At 44.4% G+C, this 25,711-nt stretch overlaps 1 protein-coding gene across 1 annotated transcript in view; it reads right to left on the bottom strand.

The window, feature by feature from the left end:
- The window catches only part of LOC110504898 (fibroblast growth factor 18-like), a 48,501-nt gene extending 26,159 nt beyond the window's left edge, over positions 1-22,342 (bottom strand). The window contains exon 1 of the mRNA XM_036970494.1: positions 20,657-22,342. Within this exon, the coding sequence (XP_036826389.1) occupies positions 20,657-20,688 (32 nt within the window). The 5' untranslated portion in view covers positions 20,689-22,342. The remainder of the gene's footprint in view (positions 1-20,656) is intronic.
- Between the last annotated feature and the right edge of the window lie 3,369 nt (positions 22,343-25,711).

Raw genomic sequence — 25,711 nt, 5'->3', positions numbered from 1 at the left:
GGAGGTGGCCAGAAGGTCACATGACTGTGTGTGTGTTTTTGTGTGTGTGTGTGTGTGTGTGTGTGGAGGCTTTCAGCTGGGCTGCTAAAGCAGATGTAGAATGGTGTGGTGGTAGAGAGAGATGGGCTGTGTTGTCTGTTACTGATGCTGTGGAGAAGTACATGCACCCCCTCGCTCTCTGACTTTCTCTCTCGCTGCCTCTCTCTCCCTCTCTCTCCCTCTCTACCTCTCTCCCTGTCTCTCTCTCTGTGTGGTAGTGTAGAACACAGAGACAGAGTAGCAAGCTTGTTAAGTGAAGTGTTGACAAATGGGTGATTCCATGTCAGCATGGAAGGCTGTTTGATATGCTTTTTACATTTGTATCACAAAACATTTTTGAGAAAATTCTGAAGAAAGTGGCCATTTTAAGCCCTTTTCAGACCTCTACATGCTATAATGAGCAATGAAGTGTACATGATACAGACCCCAAACACCCCGGTGTCATTATACTCCTAATAGTCTGCTCTAAAATATGGAGTTTCGCTAAAAAGGACAAAAAATGCACACTTTCAACATGATTTTCAAATGATTTTCAAATGTAAAAAGCATCCTTCCTCACAATTAAGTTTTTATGTGAAAATGAAACATTTTTAGGCCATGGTGGCATGGAATCACCCCAAATGCAGTACACATGTTTTCCTCTTCTCTTCTATCTGTTCACTCTCTTTGTCCTTCTCCCATATCTCCCATGTCTCCCTCTCTCCCTACCCCTGTTCTAGCTCTCGACCCCCTCCCTCCGTATCGCTCCTCTCCCATATGCTCAGTGTTTAGGGATGGAGGAGACTCCCCCACACAGTCATGGCCTCACACACACAGATGTGCAGGTTGTGTATGTGTGTGCACGCTGGCAGCAGGCAGCTGACAGCTGGACTAAAGCAAAGACTGATGCACGAGAGAGAGAGAGAGAGAGAGAGAGAGAGAGAGAGCGAGAGAGAGAGAGAGAGAGGACATTATTATACTCATCCTCTAGATATACAGTGTCTGGAGAAAGAGGGGTGTCCCCATATTCTATGGCATGACAGAACGTGAAGAAGAGAAGAGTCTCTGATCCAGCCACTGATGATACATGTACCTCACTCTTAACTCACTCAACCCACATACTACAAACCCCACCAACCCAAACACACAAGAAGCCAAACTCCTCAGATGCAACAGTGCACTGATTGTCTTTCCCTTAGCTGGTGTATCAGCTCATAGAGGCTGATAACAGATGCAGACACCAGGGAAACCAAAGCTGCATTCTGCCTGCACAGCTGAAAAGGTGACGGTGTCTATGCATTGTGAGGACTCTCAGCTGTTAAAACATCACTACTGCAGAGGAGACAGAGTACAGTGCTTCAGTTCTGGATTCTACCTCTCTCCCCTGACCAAAGACACACTATGCCAGTGAGAAAGAGAGAGAGAGAGGAGAGAGAGAAAGCAGAGAATGGCAGAGAAGAGAGAAAGAAGACGGGGAGAATAACAACGCGAGAGAGCAGAAGAGACATTATGAGGGCGGTAGAGTTCTAGAAGAGGGACAGAAGGAGAGCCTAGTTACACTTTTGGCAAAAAAAGCATGTAGCTGACATCATAAACCTGCATCTCTGAAGGTCTCCCATGTGAAGTAGACTTTAAGGTATAGTGGGCCTCACTATGGCGCTCTAGCGTGGAGTAATGGTGAAGGTTGTGGGCTGCAGAATGGAGCAGTGGTTGAGGTAGTGGGTCTCAGTGTTGAGAAACGGTTAGGGTGGTAGGCCTCAGCGCGGAACAGTAGGCCTCAGAGCGGAGTTGTGGTTTGAGCAGCAGAGAAGTAAGTCCCAGTGGTGGTAAAAGCAGTAATAGGCCCCAGCGTGCAGCAGTGGTTTTAGAGGAAGAGCACTATAGGCCCCAGCGTACAGCAGCAGTGGTTTTAGAGGAATAGCACTATAGGCCCCAGCGTGCAGCAGTGGTTTTAGAGGAATAGCACTATAGGCCCCAGCGTGCAGCAGTGGTTTTAGAGGAATAGCACTATAGGCCCCAGCGTGCAGCAGTGGTTTTAGAGGAATAGCACTATAGGTCCCAGCGTACAGCAGCAGTGGTTTTAGAGGAATAGCACTATAGGTCCCAGTGTGCAGCAGTGGTTTTAGAGGAATAGCACTATAGGCCCCAGGGTGCAGCAGTGGTTTTAGAGGAATAGCACTATAGGTCCCAGCGTACAGCAGCAGTGGTTTTAGAGGAATAGCACTATAGGTCCCAGCGTGCAGCAGTGGTTTTAGAGGAATAGCACTATAGGCCCCAGGGTGCAGCAGTGGTTTTAGGGGAAGAGCACTATAGGCCCCAGCGTGCAGCAGTGGTTTTAGAGGAATAGTACTATAGGCCCCAGCGTACAGCAGCAGTGGTTTTAGAGGAATAGCACTATAGGCCCCAGTGTGCAGCAGTGGTTTTAGAGGAATAGCACTATAGGCCCCAGTGTGCAGCAGTGGTTTTAGAGGAATAGCACTATAGGCCCCAGTGTGCAGCAGTGGTTTTAGAGGAATAGCACTATAGGCCCCAGTGTGCAGCAGTGGTTTTAGAGGAATAGCACTATAGGCCCCAGTGTGCAGCAGTGGTTTTAGAGGAAAAGCACTATAGGCCCCAGTGTGCAGCAGTGGTTTTAGAGGAATAGCACTATAGGCCCCAGTGTGCAGCAGTGGTTTTAGAAGAATAGCACTATAGGCCCCAGTGTGCAGCAGTGGTTTTAGAGGAATAGCACTATAGGCCCCAGTGTGTAGCAGTGGTTTTAGAGGAATAGCACTATAGGCCCCAGTGTGCAGCAGTGGTTTTAGAAGAATAGCACTATACGCCCCAGTGTGCAGCAGTAGTTTTAGAGGAATAGCACTATAGGCCCCAGTGTGTAGCAGTGGTTTTAGAAGAATAGCACTATAGGCCCCAGTGTGCAGCAGTGGTTTTAGAGGAATAGCACTATAGGCCCCAGTGTGCAGCAGTGGTTTTAGAGGAATAGCACTATAGGCCCCAGTGTGCAGCAGTGGTTTTAGAGGAATAGCACTATAGGCCCCAGTGTGCAGCAGCAGTTTTAGAAGAATAGCACTATAGGCCCCAGTGTGCAGCAGTGGTTTTAGAGGAATAGCACTATAGGCCCCAGTGTGCAGCAGTGGTTTTAGAGGAATAGCACTATAGGCCCCAGTGTGTAGCAGTGGTTTTAGAGGAATAGCACTATAGGCCCCAGCGTGCAGCAGTGGTTTTAGAAGAATAGCACTATAGGCCCCAGTGTGCAGCAGTGGTTTTAGAGGAATAGCACTATAGGCCCCAGTGTGCAGCAGTGGTTTTAGAGGAATAGCACTATAGGCCCCAGTGTGCAGCAGTGGTTTTAGAGGAATAGCACTATAGGCCCCAGTGTGCAGCAGCAGTTTTAGAAGAATAGCACTATAGGCCCCAGTGTGCAGCAGTGGTTTTAGAGGAATAGCACTATAGGCCCCAGTGTGCAGCAGTGGTTTTAGAGGAATAGCACTATAGGCCCCAGTGTGCAGCAGTGGTTTTAGAGGAATAGCACTATAGGCCCCAGTGTGCAGCAGTGGTTTTAGAGGAATAGCACTATAGGCCCCAGTGTGCAGCAGTGGTTTTAGAGGAATAGCACTATAGGCCCCAGTGTGCAGCAGCAGTTTTAAAAGAATAGCACTATAGGCCCCAGTGTGCAGCAGGGGTTTTAGAGGAATAGCACTATAGGCCCCAGCGAACAGCAGTGGTTTTAGAAGAATAGCACTATAGGTCCCAGTGTGCAGCAGTGGTTTTAGAGGAATAGCACTATAGGCCCCAGCGTGCAGCAGTGGTTTTAGAAGAATAGCACTATAGGCCCCAGTGTGCAGCTGTGGTTTTAGAGGAATAGCACTATAGGCCCCAGTGTGCAGCAGTGGTTTTAGAGGAATAGCACTATAGGTCCCAGCATGCAGCAGTGGTTTTAGAGGAATAGCACTATAGTCCCCAGCGTGCAGCAGTGGTTTTAGAGGAATAGCACTATAGTCCCCAGCGTGCAGCAGTGGTTTTAGAGGAATAGCACTATAGTCCCCAGCGTGCAGCAGTGGTTTTAGAGGAATAGCACTATAGGTACCAGCGTGCAGCAGTGGTTTTAGAGGAATAGCACTATAGTCCCCAGCGTGCAGCAGTGGTTTTAGAGGAATAGCACTATAGGTCCCAGCATGCAGCAGTGGTTTTAGAGGAATAGCACTATAGGCCCTAGGGTGCAGCAGTGGTTTTAGGGGAATAACACTATAGGCCCCAGCATGCAGCAGTGGATTTAGAGGAATAGCACTATAAGCCCCAGTGTGCAGCAATGGTTTTAGAGGAATAGCACTATAGGCCCCAGCGTACAGCAGCAGTGGTTTTAGAGGAATAGCATTATAGGCCCCAGTGTGCAGCAGTGGTTTTAGAGGAATAGCATTATAGGCCCCAGCGTGCAGCAGTGGTTTTAGAGGAATAGCACTATAGGCCCCAGTGTGCAGCAGTGGTTTTAGAGGAATAGCACTATAGGCCCCAGTGTGCAGCAGCAGTTTTAGAAGAATAGCACTATAGGCCCCAGCGTACAGCAGTGGTTTTAGAGGAATAGCACTATAGGCCCCAGCGTGCAGCAGTGGTTTTAGAGGAATAGCACTATAGGCCCCAGCGTGCAGCAGTGGTTTTAGAGGAATAGCACTATAGGCCCCAGCGTACAGCAGCAGTTTCAGAAGAATAGCACTATAGGCCCCAGCGTGCAGCAGTGGTTTTAGAAGAATAGCACTATAGGCCCCAGTGTGCAGCAGTGGTTTTAGAAGAATAGCACTATAGGCCCCAGTGTGCAGCAGTGGTTTTAGAGGAATAGCATTGTAGGTACCAGCGTACAGCAGCAGTTTCAGAAGAATAGCACTATAGGCCCCAGTGTGCAGCAGTGGTTTTAGAGGAATAGCACTATAGGCCCCAGCGTGCAGCAGTGGTTTTAGAGGAATAGCACTATAGGCCCCAGTGTGCAGCAGTGGTTTTAGAGGAATAGCACTATAGGCCCCAGCGTACAGCAGCAGTTTCAGAAGAATAGCACTATAGGCCCCAGTGTGCAGCAGTGGTTTTAGAGGAATAGCACTATAGGCCCCAGCGTACAGCAGCAGTTTCAGAAGAATAGCACTATAGGCCCCAGTGTGCAGCAGTGGTTTTAGAGGAATAGCATTATAGGCCCCAGCGTACAGCAGCAGTTTCAGAAGAATAGCACTATAGGCCCCAGCGTGCAGCAGTGGTTTTAGAAGAATAGCATTATAGGCTCCAGCGTGCAGCAGTGGTTTTAGAGGAATAGCACTATAGGCCCCAGCGTGCAGCAGTGGTTTTAGAGGAATAGCACTATAGGCCCCAGTGTGCAGCAGTGGTTTTAGAGGAATAGCACTATAGGCCCCAGTGTGCAGCAGTGGTTTTAGAGGAATAGCACTATAGGCCCCAGTGTGCAGCAGTGGTTTTAGAGGAATAGCACTATAGGCCCCAGTGTGCAGCAGTGGTTTTAGAGGAATAGCACTATAGGCCCCAGTGTGCAGCAGTGGTTTTAGAAGAATATCACTATAGGCCCCAGCGTGCAGCAGTGGTTTTAGAGGAATAGCACTATAGGCCCCAGTGTGCAGCAGTGGTTTTAGAGGAATAGCACTATAGGCCCCAGTGTGCAGCAGTGGTTTTAGAGGAATAACACTATAGGCCCCAGCGTGCAGCAGTGGTTTTAGAAGAATAGCACTCTAGGTACCAGCGTACAGCAGCAGTTTCAGAAGAATAGCACTATAGGCCCCAGCGTGCAGCAGTGGTTTTAGAGGAATAGCATTATAGGCCCCAGCGTGCAGCAGTGGTCAGAGGCTAGACCATTGAACCCATGTTTGTGTCGAGCAGGGTTGGACTCAATTCGGAATTTCTGCTGTGTGTACTGCAGTAAGTTATAAAGGATGGTGTGTATAGACAGTATGGACAGTATATGAATAGAAAAGTTGCGTACAGCAGTAGTTATATAGGATGAGCCTTGACTAGAATACAGTACACTGAGTGTACAAAACATTAAGAACACCTTACTAATATTGATTTGCACCCCCTTTTGCCCTCAGAACAGCCTCAATTAGTCAAGCATGGTGTCAAAAGTGTTCTACAGGGATGCTGGCCCATGTTGACTCCAATGCTTCCCATAGTTGTGTCAAGTTGGCTGGATGTCCTTTGGGTGGTGGACCATTCTTGATACACACGGGAAACAGTTGAGCATGAAAAACCCAGCAGCGATACAGTTTTTGACACACAAACCGGTGCGCCTGGCACCTACTACCATACCGTGTTCAAAGGCACTTAAATCTTTTGTCTTGCCCAATCACCCGTTGAATGGTACACATACACAATCCATGTCTCAATTTTCTCAAGGTTAACAAATCCTGTGTCCTCCCCTTTATCTGCAATGATTTGAAGCAGATTTAACAGGTGACATCAATAAGGGATCATAGCTTACACTTGGATTCCCCTGGTCAGTCAGACCGTCATAGAAAAAGCATTGTGTTCCTAATGTTTTGTACACTCAGTGTATAAACATACAGAATAAAATGGGTAAAACAGTATGTAAACATTACTGAAGTGATCAGTGTTCAGTGACTATGTACAGTGCATTCGGAAAGTATTCAGACCCCTTGACTGTTTCCACATTTTGTTACCTGACAGCCTTATTCTAAAATTGATTAAATTGTTTTTACCTTCTCAATCTATACACAATACCCCATAATGACAAAGCAAACACAGGTTTTAAGAAATCTTTGCAAAAAAATATAAAATAAACCTGAAATATTGCATTTACATAAGTATTCAGACCCTTTACTCAGTACTTTGGCAGAAATTACAGCCTCGAGTCTTCTTGGGTATGACGCTACAAGCTTGGCACACCTGTATTTTGGGAGTTTCTTCTATTCTTCTCTGCAAATCCTCTCAAGATCTGGCAGGTTGGATGGGGAGCATCGCTGTACAGCTATCTTCAGGTCTCTCCAGAGATGTTTGATTGGGTTCAAGTCTGTGCTCTGGATGGGCCACTCAAGGACATTTAGGGACTTCTCCAGAAGCCACTCCTGCATTGTCTTGGCTGTGTGCTTAGCGTCTCTGTCCTGTTGGAAGGTGAACCTTAGCCCCAGTCTGAGGTCCTGCGCGCTCTGGAGCAGGTTTTCATCAAGGATGGTTCTCCAAACTCCACAGAGGAACTCTGGAGCTCTGTCAGAGTGAACATCGGGTTCTTGGTCACCTCCCTGACCAAGGCCCTTCTCCTCCAATTGCTCAGTTTGGCCGGGCGACCAGCTCTGGGATGAGTCTTGGTGGTTCCAAACACTTTCCATTTAAGAATGATGGAGGCCACTGTGTTCTTGGGGACTTTCAATGCTGCAGAAATGTTTTGGTACCCTTCCCCAGATATGTGTCTCGACACAATCCTGTCTCAGAGCTCTACGGACAATTCCTTCGACCTCATGGAATGTTTTTTGCTCTGCATGCACTGTCAACTGTTGGACCTTTATATAGACAGGTGTGTGCCTTTCCAAATCAAGTCGAATCAATTGAATTTACTACAGGTGGACTTCAATCAAGTTGTAGAAACATCTCAAGGATGATCAATGGAAACATGATCCACTTGAGCTCAATTTCGAGTCTCAGAGCAAAGGGTCTGAATACTTATGTAGATAAGGTATTTCTGTTTTTTATTTTGAATATCAAAAGACCTGTTTTACCTTTGTCGTTATGGGGTATTGTGTGAAGAATGATGAAGATTTTAACTTTATTTTTAAGACCTGTACTCTATCTGCCTTCTAGACGGTAGCGAGGTGAACAGGCCATGGTTCAGGTGTCTGAGGTCCTTGATGATCTTCTTAGCCTTCCTGTGACACCGGGTGCTGTAGATGTCCTGGAGGGCAGGCAGTGTGCCTCCGGTGATGAGTTGGGTTGACCGCACCATCCTCTGGAGAGCCCTGTGGTAGCGGATGGTGCAATTGCAATACCAGGCGGTGATACAGCCCGACAGAATGCTCTCAATGGTGCATCTGTACAGTGCCTTGCAAAAGTATTCGGCCCCCTTGAACTTTGCGACCTTTTGCCACATTTCAGGCTTCAAACATAAAGATATAAAACTGTATTTTTTTGTGAAGAATCAACAACAAGTGGGACACAATCATGAAGTGGAACGACATTTATTGGATATTTCAAACTTTTTTAACAAATCAAAAACTGAAAAATTGGGCGTGCAAAATTATTCAGCCCCTTTTACTTTCAGTGCAGCAAACTCTCTCCGGAAGTTCAGTGAGGATCTCTGAATGATCCAATGTTGACCTAAATGACTAATGATGATAAATACAATCCACCTGTGTGTAATCAAGTCTCCGTATAAATGCACCTGCACTGTGATAGTCTCAGAGGTCCGTTAAAAGCGCAGAGAGCATCATGAAGAACAAGGAACACACCAGGCAGGTCCGAGATACTGTTGTGAAGAAGTGTAAAGCCGGATTTGGATACAAAAATATTTCCCAAGCTTTAAACATCCCAAGGAGCACTGTGCAAGCGATACTATTGAAATGGAAGGAGTATCAGACCACTGCAAATCTACCAAGACCTGGCCGTCCCTCTAAACTTTCAGCTCATACAAGGAGAATACTGATCAGAGATGCAGCCAAGAGGCCCATGATCACTCTGGATGAACTGCAGAGATCTACAGCTGAGGTGGGAGACTCTGTCCATAGGACAACAATCTGTCGTATATTGCACAAATCTGGCCTTTCTGGAAGAGTGGCAAGGAGAAAGCCATTTCTTAAAGATATCCATAAAAAGTGTTGTTTAAAGTTTGCCACAAGCCACCTGGGAGACACACCAAACATGTGGAAGAAGGTGCTCTGATCAGATGAAACCAAAATTGAACTTTTTGGCAACAATGCAAAACGTTATGTTTGGCGTAAAAGCAACACAGCTGAACACACCATCCCCACTGTCAAACATGGTGGTGGCAGCATCATGGTTTGGGCCTGCTTTTCTTCAGCAGGGACAGGGAAGATGGTTAAAATTGATGGGAAGATGGATGGAGCCAAATACAGGACCATTCTGGAAGAAAACCTGATGGAGTCTGCAAAAGACCTGAGACTGGGACGGAGATTTGTCTTCCAACAAGACAATGATCCAAAACATAAAGCAAAATCTACAATGGAATGGTTCAAAAATAAACATATCCAGGTGTTAGAATGGCCAAGTCAAAGTCCAGACCTGAATCCAATCGAGAATCTGTGGAAAGAACTGAAAACTGCTGTTCACAAATGCTCTCCATCCAACCTCACTGAGCTCGAGCTGTTTTGCAAGGAGGAATGGGAAAAAATTTCAGTCTCTCGATGTGCAAAACTGATAGAGACATACCCCAAGCGACTTACAGCTGTAATCGCAGCAAAAGGTGGCGCTACAAAGTATTAACTTCAGGGGGCTGATTAATTTTGCACGCCCAATTTTTCAGTTTTTGATTTATTAAAAAAGTTTGAAATATGCAATAAATGTCGTTCCACTTCATGTTTGTGTCCCACTTGTTGTAGATTCTTCACAAAAAAATACAGTTTTATATCTTTATGTTTGAAGCCTGAAATGTGGCAAAAGGTTGCAAAGTTCAAGGGGGCCGAATACTTTCGCAAGGCACTGTAGAAGTTTGTGAGGGTCTTATGGGCCAAGCCCAAATGCTTCATCTTCCTCCCTGACGATGTGGATGGGGGGTGCTCTTGTTAGTAATCAGGCTTACCACTGTTGTGTCATCTGCAAACTTGATGATTAAGTTGGAGATGTGAGTGGCCACGCAGTCATAGGTGAACAGGGAGTACGGGAGAGGGCTGAGCATACACCCCTGTGGGGCACCGTTTTAGCAGATCAGCATAGTGAAGGTGTTGTTGCCTATCTTCACCACCTGGAGTCAGCCCGTCAGGAAGTCCAGGACCCAGTTACACAGGGCTGGGGGCCATTCCCAGGGCCCCGAGCTTAGTGTTGAGCTTGCAGGGCACTATGGTATTGAAGGCTGAGCTGTAGCCGATGAACTGCATTCTTACTTAGATATTCATCTTGTCCAGATGGAATAGGGCAGTGTGTAGTGTGCAGTGTGATGGTGATTGCATCATCCTTGGATCTGTTGGGGCTGTATGCAAATTGTAGTGGGTCTAGGGTGTTGGGTAAGGTGAAGGTGAAGGTGATGTGATCCTTAACTAGCCTCTCAAAGCACTTCAGAAGTGAATGCTACAGGCCCATAGTCATTTAGTTCAGTTACCTTTGCTTTCTTGGGTACAGGAACAATGGTGGACATCTTGAAGCAAATGGGATAGGGAGAGATTGAATATATCTGTAAACTCTCTGTGCATATGCTCTGAGAACGCGGCTCAGATCCCCGCTGGCCTGGGCCGGCAGCCTCACGAGGGTTAACACGCTTAAACGTCTTACTCACGTATACCATGGAGTACGAGAGCTCACATCCCTAGTGTTTTTCTCGAAGCGGGCAAAGAAGGTATTTAGCTTGTCCGGAAGAAGGGCATCGGTCTCCGCAACGTGGCTGCGTTTCCCTTTATATCCTGGGATTGTCTTGTGTTCCTGCCACATACGTCTTGTGTCTGAGCCGTTTAATTGCGACTCCACTTCATCCCTGTACTGACGTTTTGCCTGTTTGATTGCCTTACGGAGGGCTTGTATATGTCCATGTCCCCAGTCACCTTGCTGTGGTTAAATGCGGTGGTTCGAGTTTTCAGTTTTGCACGAATGGTGCCATCTATCTATGGTTTTTGACTTGGATAAGTTCTGATCATCACAGTGGGAACAACATCCTCTATGCACTTCCTGATTAACTCAGTCACCAAGTCAGTGTATACATCAATGCTACTCTCAAAGGCAACCCGGAACATATCCCAGACCGTATGATCAAAACAATCTTGAAGCATAGATTCCAATTGGTCTGACCAATGTTTAACAGTCCTTATCATGGTTACTTCCTGTTTAAGTTTCTGCCTATCGTAGAGGTGAATCCAAATAGTGGCATGATCTGATTTACCAAAGGGAGGGCCTTGTCCCCGTCCCAGAAGGGGTAGTAGCAATGGGCAAAAGTGCACAGGAGATATGTTGAAAGAACTTCGGTAGTGATTTCCTCAGATTTCGTTTATTCAAATTTCCAGCAAATTTCCAATACATTTATGCAGCCTCAGGATATGCGGTTTCCAGTTTGTACAAAGTCCAGTGTAGTTCCTTGAGAGAATTATCTCGGGAGGTAATGCGGTCGGCATTTGATAATCCAGATCGGGAGGACGAAAGGACTTAAATTCCTGTATGCTACCACAATCACACAATGGGTAGTTAAAAACTTATTTGGGATCAGCGTCACTTCCATGGGACAGTTGAACTAACATAGGCTAATGTGATTAGCATGAGGTTGTAAGTAACAAAAAAATTCACAGGACATAGACATATCTGATATTGGCAGAAAGCTTAAATTCTTGTTAATCTAACTACACTGTCCAATTTACAGTAGCTATTACAGTGAAAGAATACCATACTATTGTTTGAGGAGAGTGCACAATTTTGAACATAAAAGTTATTAATAAACAATAGGCATATTTGGGCAGTCTTGATGCAAATTTTTAAACAGAAATGCAATGTTTCATTGGATCAGTTTAAAACGTTGCACACACACACACACTGCACATACATTATGGCCTTTCTTTTGCATTTCAAAGATGATGGTACAAAAAAATACAAAAGAACAGTTGTTTTTTTCGTTGTATTATCTTTAACCCGATCTATTGTGTTATATTCTTCTACTGTACATTCCTTTTACATTTCCACAAACTTCAAAGTGTTTCCTTTCAAATGGTACCAAGAATAGGCATATCGTTGCTTCAGGGCCTGAGCTACAGGCAGTTAGATTTGAGTATATCATTTCAGGTGAAAATTGAAGACAGAGGTTAATCATGAAACATACACCTCCACCTTTCTTTTTCCCAGAGAGTTCTTTCTTCCTGTCTGCGCAATGGATGGAGAACCCTGCTGTCCAAATGAACAGGGACAGTATATCTGGAGAGAGACAAGACTCCGTGAAACAGAGTATGTTACGGTCCCTGACGTCTCTTTGGAGCTCGTCTACTTTATTGTCCCAGGGACTGAACATTAGCAAGCTATACTGTATACTCGGAGCGATGGATGGTATGCACGCCTCCTGAGTCAATAAGAAGCCAACTTCTTACTCCTCCTCTCCGGTGACAGCGTCTTGGAGCAGCCCCTGGGATGAATGGGATTGCCTTGGGAAGTTCAAACAAAGGATCCAGTTCAGGGAAGTTGCATATCTGTTTGAAATGCTTGTGAGTGACCGCCGATCTAATATCCAAAAGTTATTTTCGGCTGAAGCTAATAATGCAAGAAACATTCTAAGCAAATACTGTAGGAAATGTTACACACACATAAAATACTGCAGAGCTGGCTAGGAGCTAGAAACAGGGCTACCATGTCTTTCGTCGCCATCTTGTCAAAAAGACAAACCAATTCAGATGAGATGTGAAACATGACAGTCTCTTTCATTTGACAAATCATTTTATCAAAATTATCTACAACTTTTTAATGCAAAAAATACACATATCATACAGTATTTTTCAATTGTCATGAGATGTTAGATTGTCTCTTCTATATGGCAATGGTTGATCTAATGTATGCAATTATATAATGCTACATGACATTGGAAACCACACATGATGTCAAAATAAAGATGTGTAGTGATGTGTAAAATAAATAAGACATTCTGCTTCCTGTGGGGTGTGGCCAATTCAAATGAGAGAGAGATTCTATTTAAACTCTTTAACATCATCCTCAGCTCTGGCATTTTCCCCAGTATTTGTAACCAAGGACTGATCATCCCAATCCACAAAAATTGAGACAAATTTGACCCCAATAACTACCGTGGGATATGCATCAACAGCAACCTTGGGAAAATCCTCTTCATTATCTTTAACAGAAGAATCATACATTTCCTCAGCGAAAACAATGTACTGAACAAATGTCAAATTGGCTTTTACCAACTTACCGTACAACAGACCATGTATTCACCCTACACACCCTAATTGACAAATAAACAAACCAAAACAAAGGCAAAGTCTTCTCGTGCTTTGTTGATTTAAAAAAAGCTTTCGACTCAGTTTGGCATGAGGCTCTGCTATACAAATGGATAGAAAGTGGTGTTGGGGGAAAAACATACAACATTATAAAATCCATGTACACAAACAACAAGTGTGCGGTTAAAATTGGCAAAAAACACACACATTTTTTTTTTCTCCACAGGGCGACAGGGATGCAGCTTAAGCCCCACCCTCTTCAACATATATATCAAGGAATTGGTGAGGGTACTAGAACCATCTGCAGCACCCGGCCTTACCCTACTAGAATCTGAAGTCAAATGTCTACTATTTGCTGATGATCTGGTGCTTCTGTCCCCAACAAAGGAAGGCCTACAGCAGCACGTAGATCTTCTGCACAGATTCTGTCAGAACTGAGCCCTGACAGTAAATCTCAGTAAGACAAAAATAATGGTGTTCCAAAAAAGGTGAATACAAATTCCATCTAGACACCGTTGCCCTAGAGCACACACAAAACAATACCTCAATACATATCTCAGCCTAAACATCAGCACCACAGGTTACTTCTACAAAGCTGTGAACGATCTGCGAGACAAGGCAAGAAGGGCCTTCTATGCCATCAAAAGGAACATAACATTCAACATACCAATTAGGATCTGACAAAATACACTTGAATCAATTATAGAACCCATTGTTCTTTATGGTTGTGAGGTTTGGGGTTCGCTCACCAACCAAGAATTCACAAAATGGGACAAACACCAAATTCAGACTGCATGCAGAATTCTGCAAAAATATATACAACATAACTCAGAGCAGAATTAGGTCGATACCCGCTAATTATCAAAATCCAGAAAATAGCTGTTAAATTCTACAACCATCAAAATGGAAGCGATTCCCAAATTCCCTAACCTTCCATAACAAAGCCATGACCTACAGAGAAATGCACCTGGAGAAGAGCCCCCTAAGCAAGCTGGTCCTGGGGCTCTGTTCACAAACACAAACAGACCCCACAGAGCCCCAGGACAACAGCACAATTAGACCCAACCAAATCACGAGAAAGCAAAAATATAATTACTTGACACATTGGAAAGAATTTACAAAACAACTGAGCAAACTAGAATGCTATTTGGGCCTAAACAGAGAGTACACAGTGACAGAATACCTGACCACTGTGACTATGTACAGACTCAATGAGCATAGCCTTGCTATTGAGAAAGGCCGCCAAAGGCAGACCTGGCTCTCAAGAGAAGACAGGCCATGTGCACACTGCCCACAAAATGAGATGGAAACTGAGCTGCATTTCCAAACCTCCTGCCAAACGTATGACCACATTAGAGACACATATTTCCCTCAGATTACACAGGCCCGCAAAGAATTTGAAAACAAATCTAATTTTGATAAACTCTCATATCTGTTGGGTGAAATACCACAGTGTGCAATCACAGCAGCAAGATGTGTGACCTGTTGCCACAAGAAAAGGGCAACTAGTGAAGAACAAACACCATTGTAAATACAACCTATATTTATGTTTATTATTTTCCCTTTTGTATTTGCACTATTTGCACATCATTACAACACTGTATATAGTGTGACATTTGAAATGTCTTTATTCTTTTGGAACCTTTGTGAGAGTAATGTTTACTGTTAATTTTTTATTGTTTATTTCACTTTTGTTTATTATATATTTTACTTGCTTTGGCAACAAGGTTGGGAAGGTTATTGCCTAAACGTAATCAGTTACAGTGACTATTTACCTGTCCAGAATTGTAATCACTAACGCAACTTTTGGATTACTCAAAACATCTGATTACATTCAGCTACTTTTAGATTACATTCCCCTTAAGAGGCATTAGAAGAAGACAAAATGTATGTTACCAATTGAATGACATCTATTGGAGGATAAATCAATGTTAAAGTTTACGTAGCTGGCCATATATGGATGTTCAATTTTACTTCATGGGTTGGTTATGTAGGCTTCTACTAACCCATCGCTTTCTACTACATCATGATTAAATGATATATTTACATTAAAATACTTTGGTTATCAGAATTACAGTCATTCCAATAAATGTTGCACCCCTTGATCTTCAAGAATAGGACTCGGAAATATGGAAGTATAGATTAGCCAAATTGTTTTACCTGAGCATAAACCCCCAAATAAGGACATATTAGTCAGCCCTACTCTGTTGTTTATGATTTTGTTGTCATGGAGGACTGATTGTCCTCATTGATTCGAGATTAAAAATAAATGCTGCGCTCACGGAATGGCATGCATTGCGAGTTACTGAAAAGTGCTATTTACACGTGAAAAATGAATGCAATATGCTGCATTTGTTATAGGCCTATTATTAACCATTTTGTTGGGGACACTTTGATATCTTGATAACATGCAGCTGTTTAAAGGGCCAATCCACAGATGAAACAATAACAAAAATGGTTGCCCCGCCTCTGTTTTGGTAAACAGCTGAGGGATGGGCCTGGAGAAATGTAACCACTCTCAGATTAACAGACAGAGCTATGGATGCAAGGACTGACCATCCATGATATCAACATTATGGTTTATACCATGTTATGAGGATATACAGTGTTTGTTTACATTTACAATGTTTATAAACACTGGAGAAAAACAAGCTTATATTTTGGGTTCTAATGGGGAGTGAAAGTTGAACTAAGCCCATGAGTCATACAGTATATAAGTTATATTCTTCAAGAATCAATGGAAATATATACAGTACCAGTCAAAGGTTTGAACACAGCTACTCATTCAACTTTATTTATTTTTTGTTTTATTGACATTGTGGAAAAGTAGTGAAGACATCAGAACTATGAAATAACACATATGGAATCATGTAGTAAACAAAAATGTCTTAAACAAATCTAAATATATTTTACATTTAAGATTCTTCAAAGTAGCCATCTTTTTCCTTGATGACAGCTTTGCACACTCTTGGCGTTCTCTCAACCAGCTCCCTGAAGAATGCATTTCCAACAGTCTTGAAGGAATTCCCACATATGCTGAGCACTTGTTGGCTGCTTTTCCTTCAGTCTGCTGTCCAACTCATCCCAAACCATCTCAATTGGGTTGAGGTCAGGTCATCTGACGCAGCAATCCACCATTTTCCATCCTGGTCAAATAGCCCTTACACAGCCTGGAGGTGTGTTTTGGGTCATTGTCCAGTTGAGAAAAAAAAGTATAGTCCCACTAAGTGCAAACCAGATGGGATGGTGTATCTCTGCAGAGTGCTGTGGTAGCCATGTGCGCCTTGAATTCTAAATAAATCACTGACTATGTCACCAGGGAAGCACCCCCACACCATCACACCTCCTCCTCCATGCTTCACGGTAGGAACCACACATGCAGAGATCATCAATTCACCTACTCTGCATCTCACAAAGACATGGCGGTTGGAAAGAAAAATCTAAAATTTGGACTCATCAGACCAAAGGATATTTTTCCACCGGTCTAAGTCCATTGCTTGTGTTTCTTGGCCCAAGAAAGTCTCTTCTTCTTATTGGTGTTCTAGTAGTGGTTTCTTTGCAGCAAATAAACCATGAAGGCCTGATTCACGCAGTCTCCTATGAACATATGATGTTAAGATGTGTCTGTTACTTGAACTCGGCTGCAATTTCTGAGGCTGGTAACTCTAATGAACTTATCCTCTGCAGCAGAGGTAACTCTGGGCCTTCCTTTCCTGTGGCGGTCCCCTCCTCCCCCAACCTTGTCACAACACAACTGATTGGCTCAAATGCATGAAGAAGGAAAGAAATTCCACAAATGAACAAGGCACACCTGTTAATTGAAATGCATTTCAAGTGACTACCTCATGAAACTGGTTGAGAGAACGCCAAGAGTGTACAAAGCTGTCAAGGCAAAGGGTGGCTACCCTCGAAGATTCTGTTGTTCGACATTTGTTTGGTTACCACATGATTCCATATGTGTTGTTTCATAGTTTTGATGTCTTCACTACTATTCCACAATGTAGAAAATAGTAAAAATAAAGAAAAACCCTTGAATGAGTAGGTGTGTCCAAACCTTTGACTGGTACTGTATTTATAAACTCAACAAAAATTAGAAATGTCCCTATTTCAGGAACCTGTCTTTCAAAGATAATTCGTAAAAATCTATATAACTTTGCAGATCTTCATTGTAAAGTGTTTAAACACTGTTTCCCATGCTTGTTCAATGAACCATAAACAATTAATGAACATGCACGTGTGGAAAGGTCGTTAAGACACTAACTGCTTACAGACGGTAGGCAATTAATGTCACAGTTATGAAAACTTAGGACACGAAAGAGGCCTTTCTACTGACTCTGAAAAAAAAAGATGCACAGGGTCCCTTCTCATCTGTGTGAACGTACCTTAGGCATGCTGCAAGGAGGCATGAGGACTGCAGATGTGGCCAGGGTAATAAATTGCAATGTCTGTACAGTGAGATGCCTAAGACAGCACTACAGGGAGACAGGACGAACAGCTGATCGTCCTCGCAGTGGAAGACCACGTGTAACAATACCTGCACAGGATCGGTACATCTGAACATCACACCTGCGGGACAAGTACAGGATGGCAACAACAAGTGCATGAGTTACACCAGGAATGCACAATCCCTTCCTCAGTGCTCAGACTGTTCGCAATAGGCTGAGAGAGGCTGGACTGAGGGCTTGTAGGCCTGTTGTAAGGCAGGTCCTCACCAGACATCACCGGCAACAACATTGCCTATGGGCACAAACCCACCGTCGCTGGACCAGACAGGACTGGCAAAAAGTGCTCTTCACTGACTAGTTGCGGTTTTGTCTCACCAGGGGTGATGGTCGGATTTGCGTTTATCGTCGAAGGAATGAGCATAACACTGAGGCCTGTACTCTGGTGCGGGATCGATTTGGAGGTGGAGGGTCCGTCATGGTCTGGAGCGGTCTGGAGCGGTGTGTCACAGCATCATCGGACTGAGATTGTTGTCATTGCAGGCAATCTCAACACTGTGGGTTAGAGGGAAGACATCCTCCTCCCTCATGTGGTACCCTTCCTGCAGGTTCATCCTGACATGACCCTCCAGCATGACAATGCCACCAGCCATACTGCTCATTCTGTGCGTGATTTCCTGCAAGACAGGAATGTCAGTGTTCTGCCATAGCCAGTGAAGAGCCCGGATCTCAATCCCATTGAGCAAGTCTGGGACCAGTTGGATAGGAGGGTGAGGGCTAGGGCCATTCCAACCAGAAATATCCGGGAACTTGCAGGTGCATTGGTAGAAGAGTGGGGTAACAGTAAGAACTGGCAAATCTGGTGCAGTCCAGGAGGCGGAGATGCACTGCAGTACTTAATGCAGCTGGTGGCCACACAAGATACCATTTCTGTTAGTCACATGTCTATGGAACTTGTTCAATTTATGTCTCAGTTGTTGAATCTTATGTTCACACAAATATTTACACATGTTAAGTGTTAACGCAGTTGACAGTGAAAGGACGTTTCTTTTTTTTTGCTGAGTTTAAATATATATGCACTACTGTTCAAAGGTTTGGGGTCCCTTAGAAATGTCCTTGTTTTTGAAGCTTCCTTAAATAGGTCCCGCAAAACACCAGTCTCAACGTCAACAGTGAAGAGGCGACTCCAGGATGCTGGTCTTCTAGGCAGAGTTGCAAAGAAAAAGCCACGTCTCAGACTGGCCAATAAAAAGAAAAGATTAAGATGGGCAAAAGAACACAGATACCGGACAGAGAAACTCTGCCTAGAAGGCCAGCATCCTCGATTCGTCTCTTCACTATTGACGGTGAGACTGTTGTTTTGCAGGATCTATTTAATGAATCTTCCAGTTGAAGACTTGTGAGGCATCTGTTTCTCAAACTAGACATTCTAATATACTTGTCCTCTTGCTCAGTTGTGCACCGGGGCCTCCCACTCCTCTTTCTATTCTGGTTGTAGCCAGTTTGCGCTGTTCTGTGAAGGTAGTAGTACACAGTGTTGTACGAGATCTTCAATTTCTTGGCAATTTCTCACATGGAATTGCCTTCATTTCTCAGAACAAGAATAGACTGATGAGTTCCAGAAGAAACAACTTTGTTTCTGGCCATTTTGAGCCTGTAATCGAACCCACAAATTCTGATGCTCCAGATACTCAACTAATCTAAAGAAGGCCAGTTTTATTGCTCCTTTAAATCAGGACAACCGTTTTCAGCTGTGCTAATAGAATTGCAAAAGGGTTTTCTCATGATCAATTAGCCTTTTGAAATGATAAACTTGGATTAGCTAACACAACGTGCCATTGGAACACAGGAGTGATGGTTGCTGATAATGGGCCTCTGTACACCTATGTAGATATTCAATTTAAAGAATCTGCCGTTTCCAGCTACAATAGTAATTTACAACATTAACAATATCTACACTGTATTTCTGATCAATTTGATGTTATTTTAATGGACAAAAAATGTACTTTTATTTCAAAAACAAGGGCATTTCTAAGTGACTCCAAACTTTTTAATGGTAGTATATATATATATATATATATATACAGTTGAAGTCGGAAGTTTACATACACTTTAGCCAAATAATTCACAATTCCTGACATTTAATCCTAGTTAAAATTCCATTTTAGGTCAGTTAGGATCACCACTTTATTTTAATTATGTGAAATGTCAGAATAATAGTAGAGAGAATGATTCATTTCAGCTTTTATTTATTTTATCACATTTAATTTTATCCATAGGCTGGGATCCGCACTATGCTGCTGTCGCAAGAGCGCATTTTTCACTGGCTGTCGACTGGTTTCAAAAACAATGATTGATAGGCAGCTTAAACTTCTTAAATTCAACCATCATTGGGTTCAAATACACATTTTGATTCGTGAACAGCCATCCACAACAACCACAATACGTAAATCGTAAATAGCTTAACGAGAGAGCAGCAGTGTGATTCACATCAATATGAGAGAGAGAGAGAGAGAGAGAGAGAGAGAGACCTGTACAGGTTGTCTGAGCAAGGGAATGAGAACTATCTGGAGATGACTGCCATCTGGGAGAAATACAGAAGACACAAAGAAAGATAAATAAATTCCTGGCTTTTAACGGGACACACCTCAAATAGTCAACCGCAGGCACTCCACTCTATCCTTTAACACAGTGGCAGTTGGCATGTCAGCATTTTCCTATTCCATTAGATATTGTTGTAGCCTATGAGCCAATGAATGTTTGCGATAGTGTGTAGACTATGATTAAATCCAATTACTGTACTCTACTTCATATAAACCGAGGTCCAATTGAATTGGTCAACATCAACAACACCAGCAATAAAGGTGTTTATGACATGTCCGAGTGGCGTAGCCCAAACTCTAACCCAGTGACACTGAAACGTTTGCCAATCACAACCTGACCTATCTTGAAACGTTTCTATGGTGACATATGGGAAGAGATAGTCAAATAAATAGCCAGAGAAACCCTATATATAAAGCAATTTATGTTTGAGTCTTATATATATATATGACTGAAACATAAGTTGTTTTATATATCAATAACATTATTGAGAAATGTGTTGTTAGAGAGACTTACAAGACAGCGAGCGTGGAGAGAAGGGACCGCATCTCTTCCCCCCTCCACTACGGAACTTCGCCCAGAGTCAGTCTCCTTGTCGGTCAGAGCCGGTCCGACAGTCCGGAGAGTTTACTTGTGTGTTTATAATCCGCTGGATGGAGTGGAGGGTCAAAGAGTCAGCGGACACTCTCGTTGGCATCCGTTTGCGGTGGGTGGGGTGTGGCGGTGCGGGGCGGGGTGTGGCGGTGCGGGGCGGGGTGGCCGTGCCACTGTGACCAGAGGGCTACCTTTCTTGGCTGTCACTATGGCTGGTGGAGCGGGGAGGGGCGGAGCGCGGGGAGAGGTTAGGACATTAAACAGCTGCAGCCTCCGGGCTTGAGAGGAACAGGTGAAAGCGCCTTCACGGCTCACAGCTGCTGAAGTCCAATCGACTCCCCCGCTACGTTATGTGTAATTCACGTTCGTCCTGGTGTTTTGGTGCTACAATAAGGTTTATACTAGGTCAATAACTTTATTCTGAGAGAATTCCACATTGGACGAATTTGAAGATATGAGACGCAGAAAGAGGTATCTAGTCCCTGCGAGGCAAGGTAAGGCGCTGTGGGAGGCGGGGTACCTGGACGGGCTGGATGCGAGGGCGGCGTGGAGAAGGGGGCTCTGCGGGCGCCGGGTGCTGCAGGGCGGGCTCGGTCATGGCTACTTCCCCACGGGTCACGAAGTCTCTGGCCCGGGGGACACCGAACAACAGTGTCCAGTAGAGAGGAGAAAAGCCCGGAGCGGTCCAGCTCAGAGGGAGATGGAGAGAGTTGAATGAAAGGGAAGAGGTGAGGGGGAGTGAGAGAGAGGAGGGATGTAGTGATAGAGGGAGGGGGAATTGGAGAGGATGGGAACAGCTGTGACTGGGTGGCGGACCCAGCCACCCGCGACAGCACGGAAATGAAAGCCGCTCTTTGCACCTGATTTCCCTGACTTCCTCGTCTGTCTCAGCCGCAAGTTGCCTGGCTGCAGTCCTCCCAGAGCTCCGACACCATACCAACCAAAACACAGAACGATTACATCACCTCGAAACTGTTCGAAGGGGAAAAAAAGCTATCTGATATTTTTTGTATATTTTTTTTTAAATAGAAAGTTAGCAGTTTTCCTGAAAAAAACAACAACGTGTTTTTGGCTGGTACAAAGATCCGAGCGTTGCAGAACAGAAGAAACGGGTATACTTCTGTTGATAAAGAAATAAGGGTAAAGTGAATGCGAGCACTTGAAACGACGTTTACCTAATCGCATTGAGAAATCGATCCAAGAACCTGCACCTTCTCTCCCTCTCTCTCTCTCTGTTTCCTTCCAATCAGTGGCGAGAGGAAAACACAAAAAGGACACAGCTGCGGCTTTTCTCCAGCTCCAACATCTATGTTGGTTTTCGCTTTCAAAAAAATGAAAAGATTTTCCTTCCGCAAAAAGCTTGTCTTTACCGTGGATGGGATTGCTGTATGGGATAGACGAGTCAGTCGGCAGGCGCAAACCTCACTCCAAGAAAAAACAGAACAAGATTTTAACAGCCGTGGATCAATCCACCGCTCCCTCCCTCCTTCCCATCACCAGCCACCTCTCCCTCTGCTGCTCTCTCTCTCCGCACCCACTCTCTCACACACACACTTAATGGATCAAAATTAGATCAGTCAGTCGCTATGTGACGCCGACCAACTCCGGCAAAACCGTGTTGGACATGTCACTGGCTGCAAGTAGTGGAAGTGGAAACAAGGCTGAGTTTTTACAAATCTCCACAAAATACGGGTTTATGTGGGTTTCTCTGCTCTTTTGCAACCTTTCACAACTCCCTGGGGAATAAAAGAGGCGAGTTACTTTTGCCCTCAGATTACTCCTCGCCTCAGTGAAAGAGAAACCCGACCACTGCCACCCCTCTGCCCTGGACCCATGGTGGGGCGAGACCGCTAGAGCGGGAAGAGTGGAGGGTGGGGGGCACAACTAGCAGAGCAGACCCTCAAAGTAAATAATTAAGTTATGTATTTTGACTTTGTTTCATAACTTATAAGTTCAACCTTAATAGGGGAAAATGAAACGGAGAGTGAGAGACAGTCCGCTTGAAAAGTGGGAGGGCGGTATGTAAGCATGGACTCGGATCCAAAACGAACATTTCTTAGGGATTTCGGCAGCAACGCCCGCTCTGCGCTCCCAACTCTCTCTCTCACCACCACAGAACCGCAGACGGTCAGCCAAGCCAACACAACAATCCTTCCATACCTCTCTCTCTCTCTCTCTCTCTCTCTCTCTCTCTCGCTCTCTCACACACACATGCACGCGCGCACATGACAGCAGCTACGTGGCTGGGTAGGGGTACTGTGGTTGAATGGCTTTTAAGTCATGTTCAATAGAAGAGCTCCTGGCCTTCCTCCTCTACTGGCCCTCTTCCCGTCCCTGCACCTGTGTCTGGGTGGATAGTTTACTCATTTGGTCTGCCTGGTGTCCAGCTAGCCAGGCCAGGGCAGGAGGGCACTTCTTATAAACCACCTGGCTGACCACAGCCCGCTGGACCACAGGTTCAAACAGACACATATGTGACCGCTGTTTACTCCAACACACCACAGGGGGCGCCAGTCATTACACAGGGCATTCCTTTGCCCCAGCTTGCTCTTGGTAATTGGTGTAATTTAAACATGGTCTTTATTAGACTATGAGAGTTTCAGAAATACCCCAATTCAGATGTGTCATGCCCATATGAGGCACAGGGGCACGTGTCCCTTTAGATGTGGCCTGTATAAATCAAATCAAAAATAATTTTGTGTTAAAAAACTAGCCACCTAGCAATTTTCTGAAGTTGGTTTTAGCTAGCCCAGATAGGTTCCCAGTCTCCCAACCTCATAAGTAGCCTGAAGTTGGTTTTAGCTAGCCCAGATAGGTTCCCAGTCTCCCAACCTCATAAGTAGCCTGAAGTTGGTTTTAGCTAGCCCAGATAGGTTCCCAGTCTCCCAACCTCATAAGTAGCCTGAAGTTGGTTTTAGCTAGCCCAGATAGGTTCCCAGTCTCCCAACCTCATAAGTAGCCTGAAGTTGGTTTTAGCTAGCCCAGATAGGTTCCCAGTCTCCCAACCTCATAAGTAGCCTGAAGTTGGTTTTAGCTAGCCCAGATAGGTTCCCAGTCCCCCAACCTCATAAGTAGCCTGAAATGGCTTCTTGGTAGCTATCAATCAAGATAGAGTAGCTAGCTTGTATATCTTAACTGGCATGCCTGCTGGCAAGGTTGGTAGACTTTAGAATCGCAAGCAATAACTAAAGGTACTGAATAAAACTCACATTCCTTTCAAATGTTTACCAAGATTTAAAAAAGAACCACCAGTCAGGAGGATACAGAAAGTTCAAGAGATATGCTTAGATATGCAGAGAAATATACATATTTTAGAATATCGGATTCGGCTATCTCAGGCCCACCCATGCTTCTATTCCTGCATTGCTTGCTGTTTGGGGTTTTACCTTGGGTTTCTGTACAGCAGTTTGAGATATCAGCTGATGTAAGAAGGGCTTTATAAATACATTTGATTTGATTTGATTTGCTGACAGGTGTATCCAACCGAGCACACATCCATGCAATCTCCATAGAGTAACATTGGCAGTAGAATAGCACATACTGAAGAGATCGTCATAGGACGCCACCTTTCCAACAAGTCAGTTTGTCAAGTTTGCACTGCTGGAGCTGCCCCGGTCAACTGTAAGTGCTGTTACTGTGAAGTGGAAATGTCTAGCAGCTCCAACGGCTCACCACAAGTGGTAGGCCACACAAGCTCACAGAACAGGACCGACGAGTAGCGCGAACAAATCGTCTGTCTTCAGTTGCAACACTCACTACCGAGTTCCAAACTGCCCCTGGAAGCAACGTCAGCACAAGAACTGTTTGTCGGGAGTTTCATGAAATGGGTTTCCATGGCTGAGCAGTTGCACACAAGCCCAAGATCGCCATGCGCAATGCCAAGTGTCGGCTGGAGTGGAGTAAAGATCGCAGCCATTGGACTCTGGAGCAGTGGAAACGCGTTCTCTGAAGTGCTGAATCACGCTTCACCATCTGGCAGTCCGACAGACAAATTTGGGTTTGATTAGATGTATAATGGCGCTGGAGGAGATTTACATTAGATGTATAATGGCGCCGGAGGAGATTTATATTAAATGTATAATGGCGCCGGAGGAGATTTACATTAGATGTATAATGGCACCGGAGGAGATTTACATTAGATGTATAATGGCGCCGGAGGAGATTTACATTAGATGTATAATGGCGCCGGAGGAGATTTACATTAGATGTATAATGGCACCGGAGGAGATTTACATTAGATGTATAATGGCGCCGGAGGAGATTTACATTAGATGTATAATGGCGCCGGAGGAGATTTACATTAGATGTATAATGGCGCCGGAGGAGATTTACATTAGATGTATAATGGCGCCGGAGGAGATTTACATTAGATGTATAATGGCGCCGGAGGAGATTTACATTAGATGTATAATGGCGCCGGAGGAGATTTACATTAGATGTATAATGGCGCCGGAGGAGATTTACATTAGATGTATAATGGCGCCGGAGGAGATTTACATTAGATGTATAATGGCGCCGGAGGAGATTTACATTAGATGTATAATGGCGCCGGAGGAGATTTACATTAGATGTATAATGGCGCCGGAGGAGATTTACATTAGATGTATAATGGCACCGGAGGAGATTTACATTAGATGTATAATGGCGCCGGAGGAGATTTACATTAGATGTATAATGGCGCCGGAGGAGATTTACATTAGATGTATAATGGCGCCGGAGGAGATTTACATTAGATGTATAATGGCACCGGAGGAGATTTACATTAGATGTATAATGGCACCGGAGGAGATTTACATTAGATGTATAATGGCGCCGGAGGAGATTTACATTAGATGTATAATGGCGCCGGAGGAGATTTACATTAGATGTATAATGGCACCGGAGGAGATTTACATTAGATGTATAATGGCGCCGGAGGAGATTTACATTAGATATATAATGGCACCGGAGGAGATTTACATTAGATGTATAATGGCG

Source organism: Oncorhynchus mykiss, chromosome 31 (assembly GCF_013265735.2).
Source record: "Oncorhynchus mykiss isolate Arlee chromosome 31, USDA_OmykA_1.1, whole genome shotgun sequence".
Taxonomy (NCBI): Eukaryota; Metazoa; Chordata; class Actinopteri; order Salmoniformes; family Salmonidae; genus Oncorhynchus; species Oncorhynchus mykiss.
The sequence above is the reverse complement of the archived record's forward strand: the minus strand, read 5'-3'. Positions and strand labels throughout refer to the sequence as shown.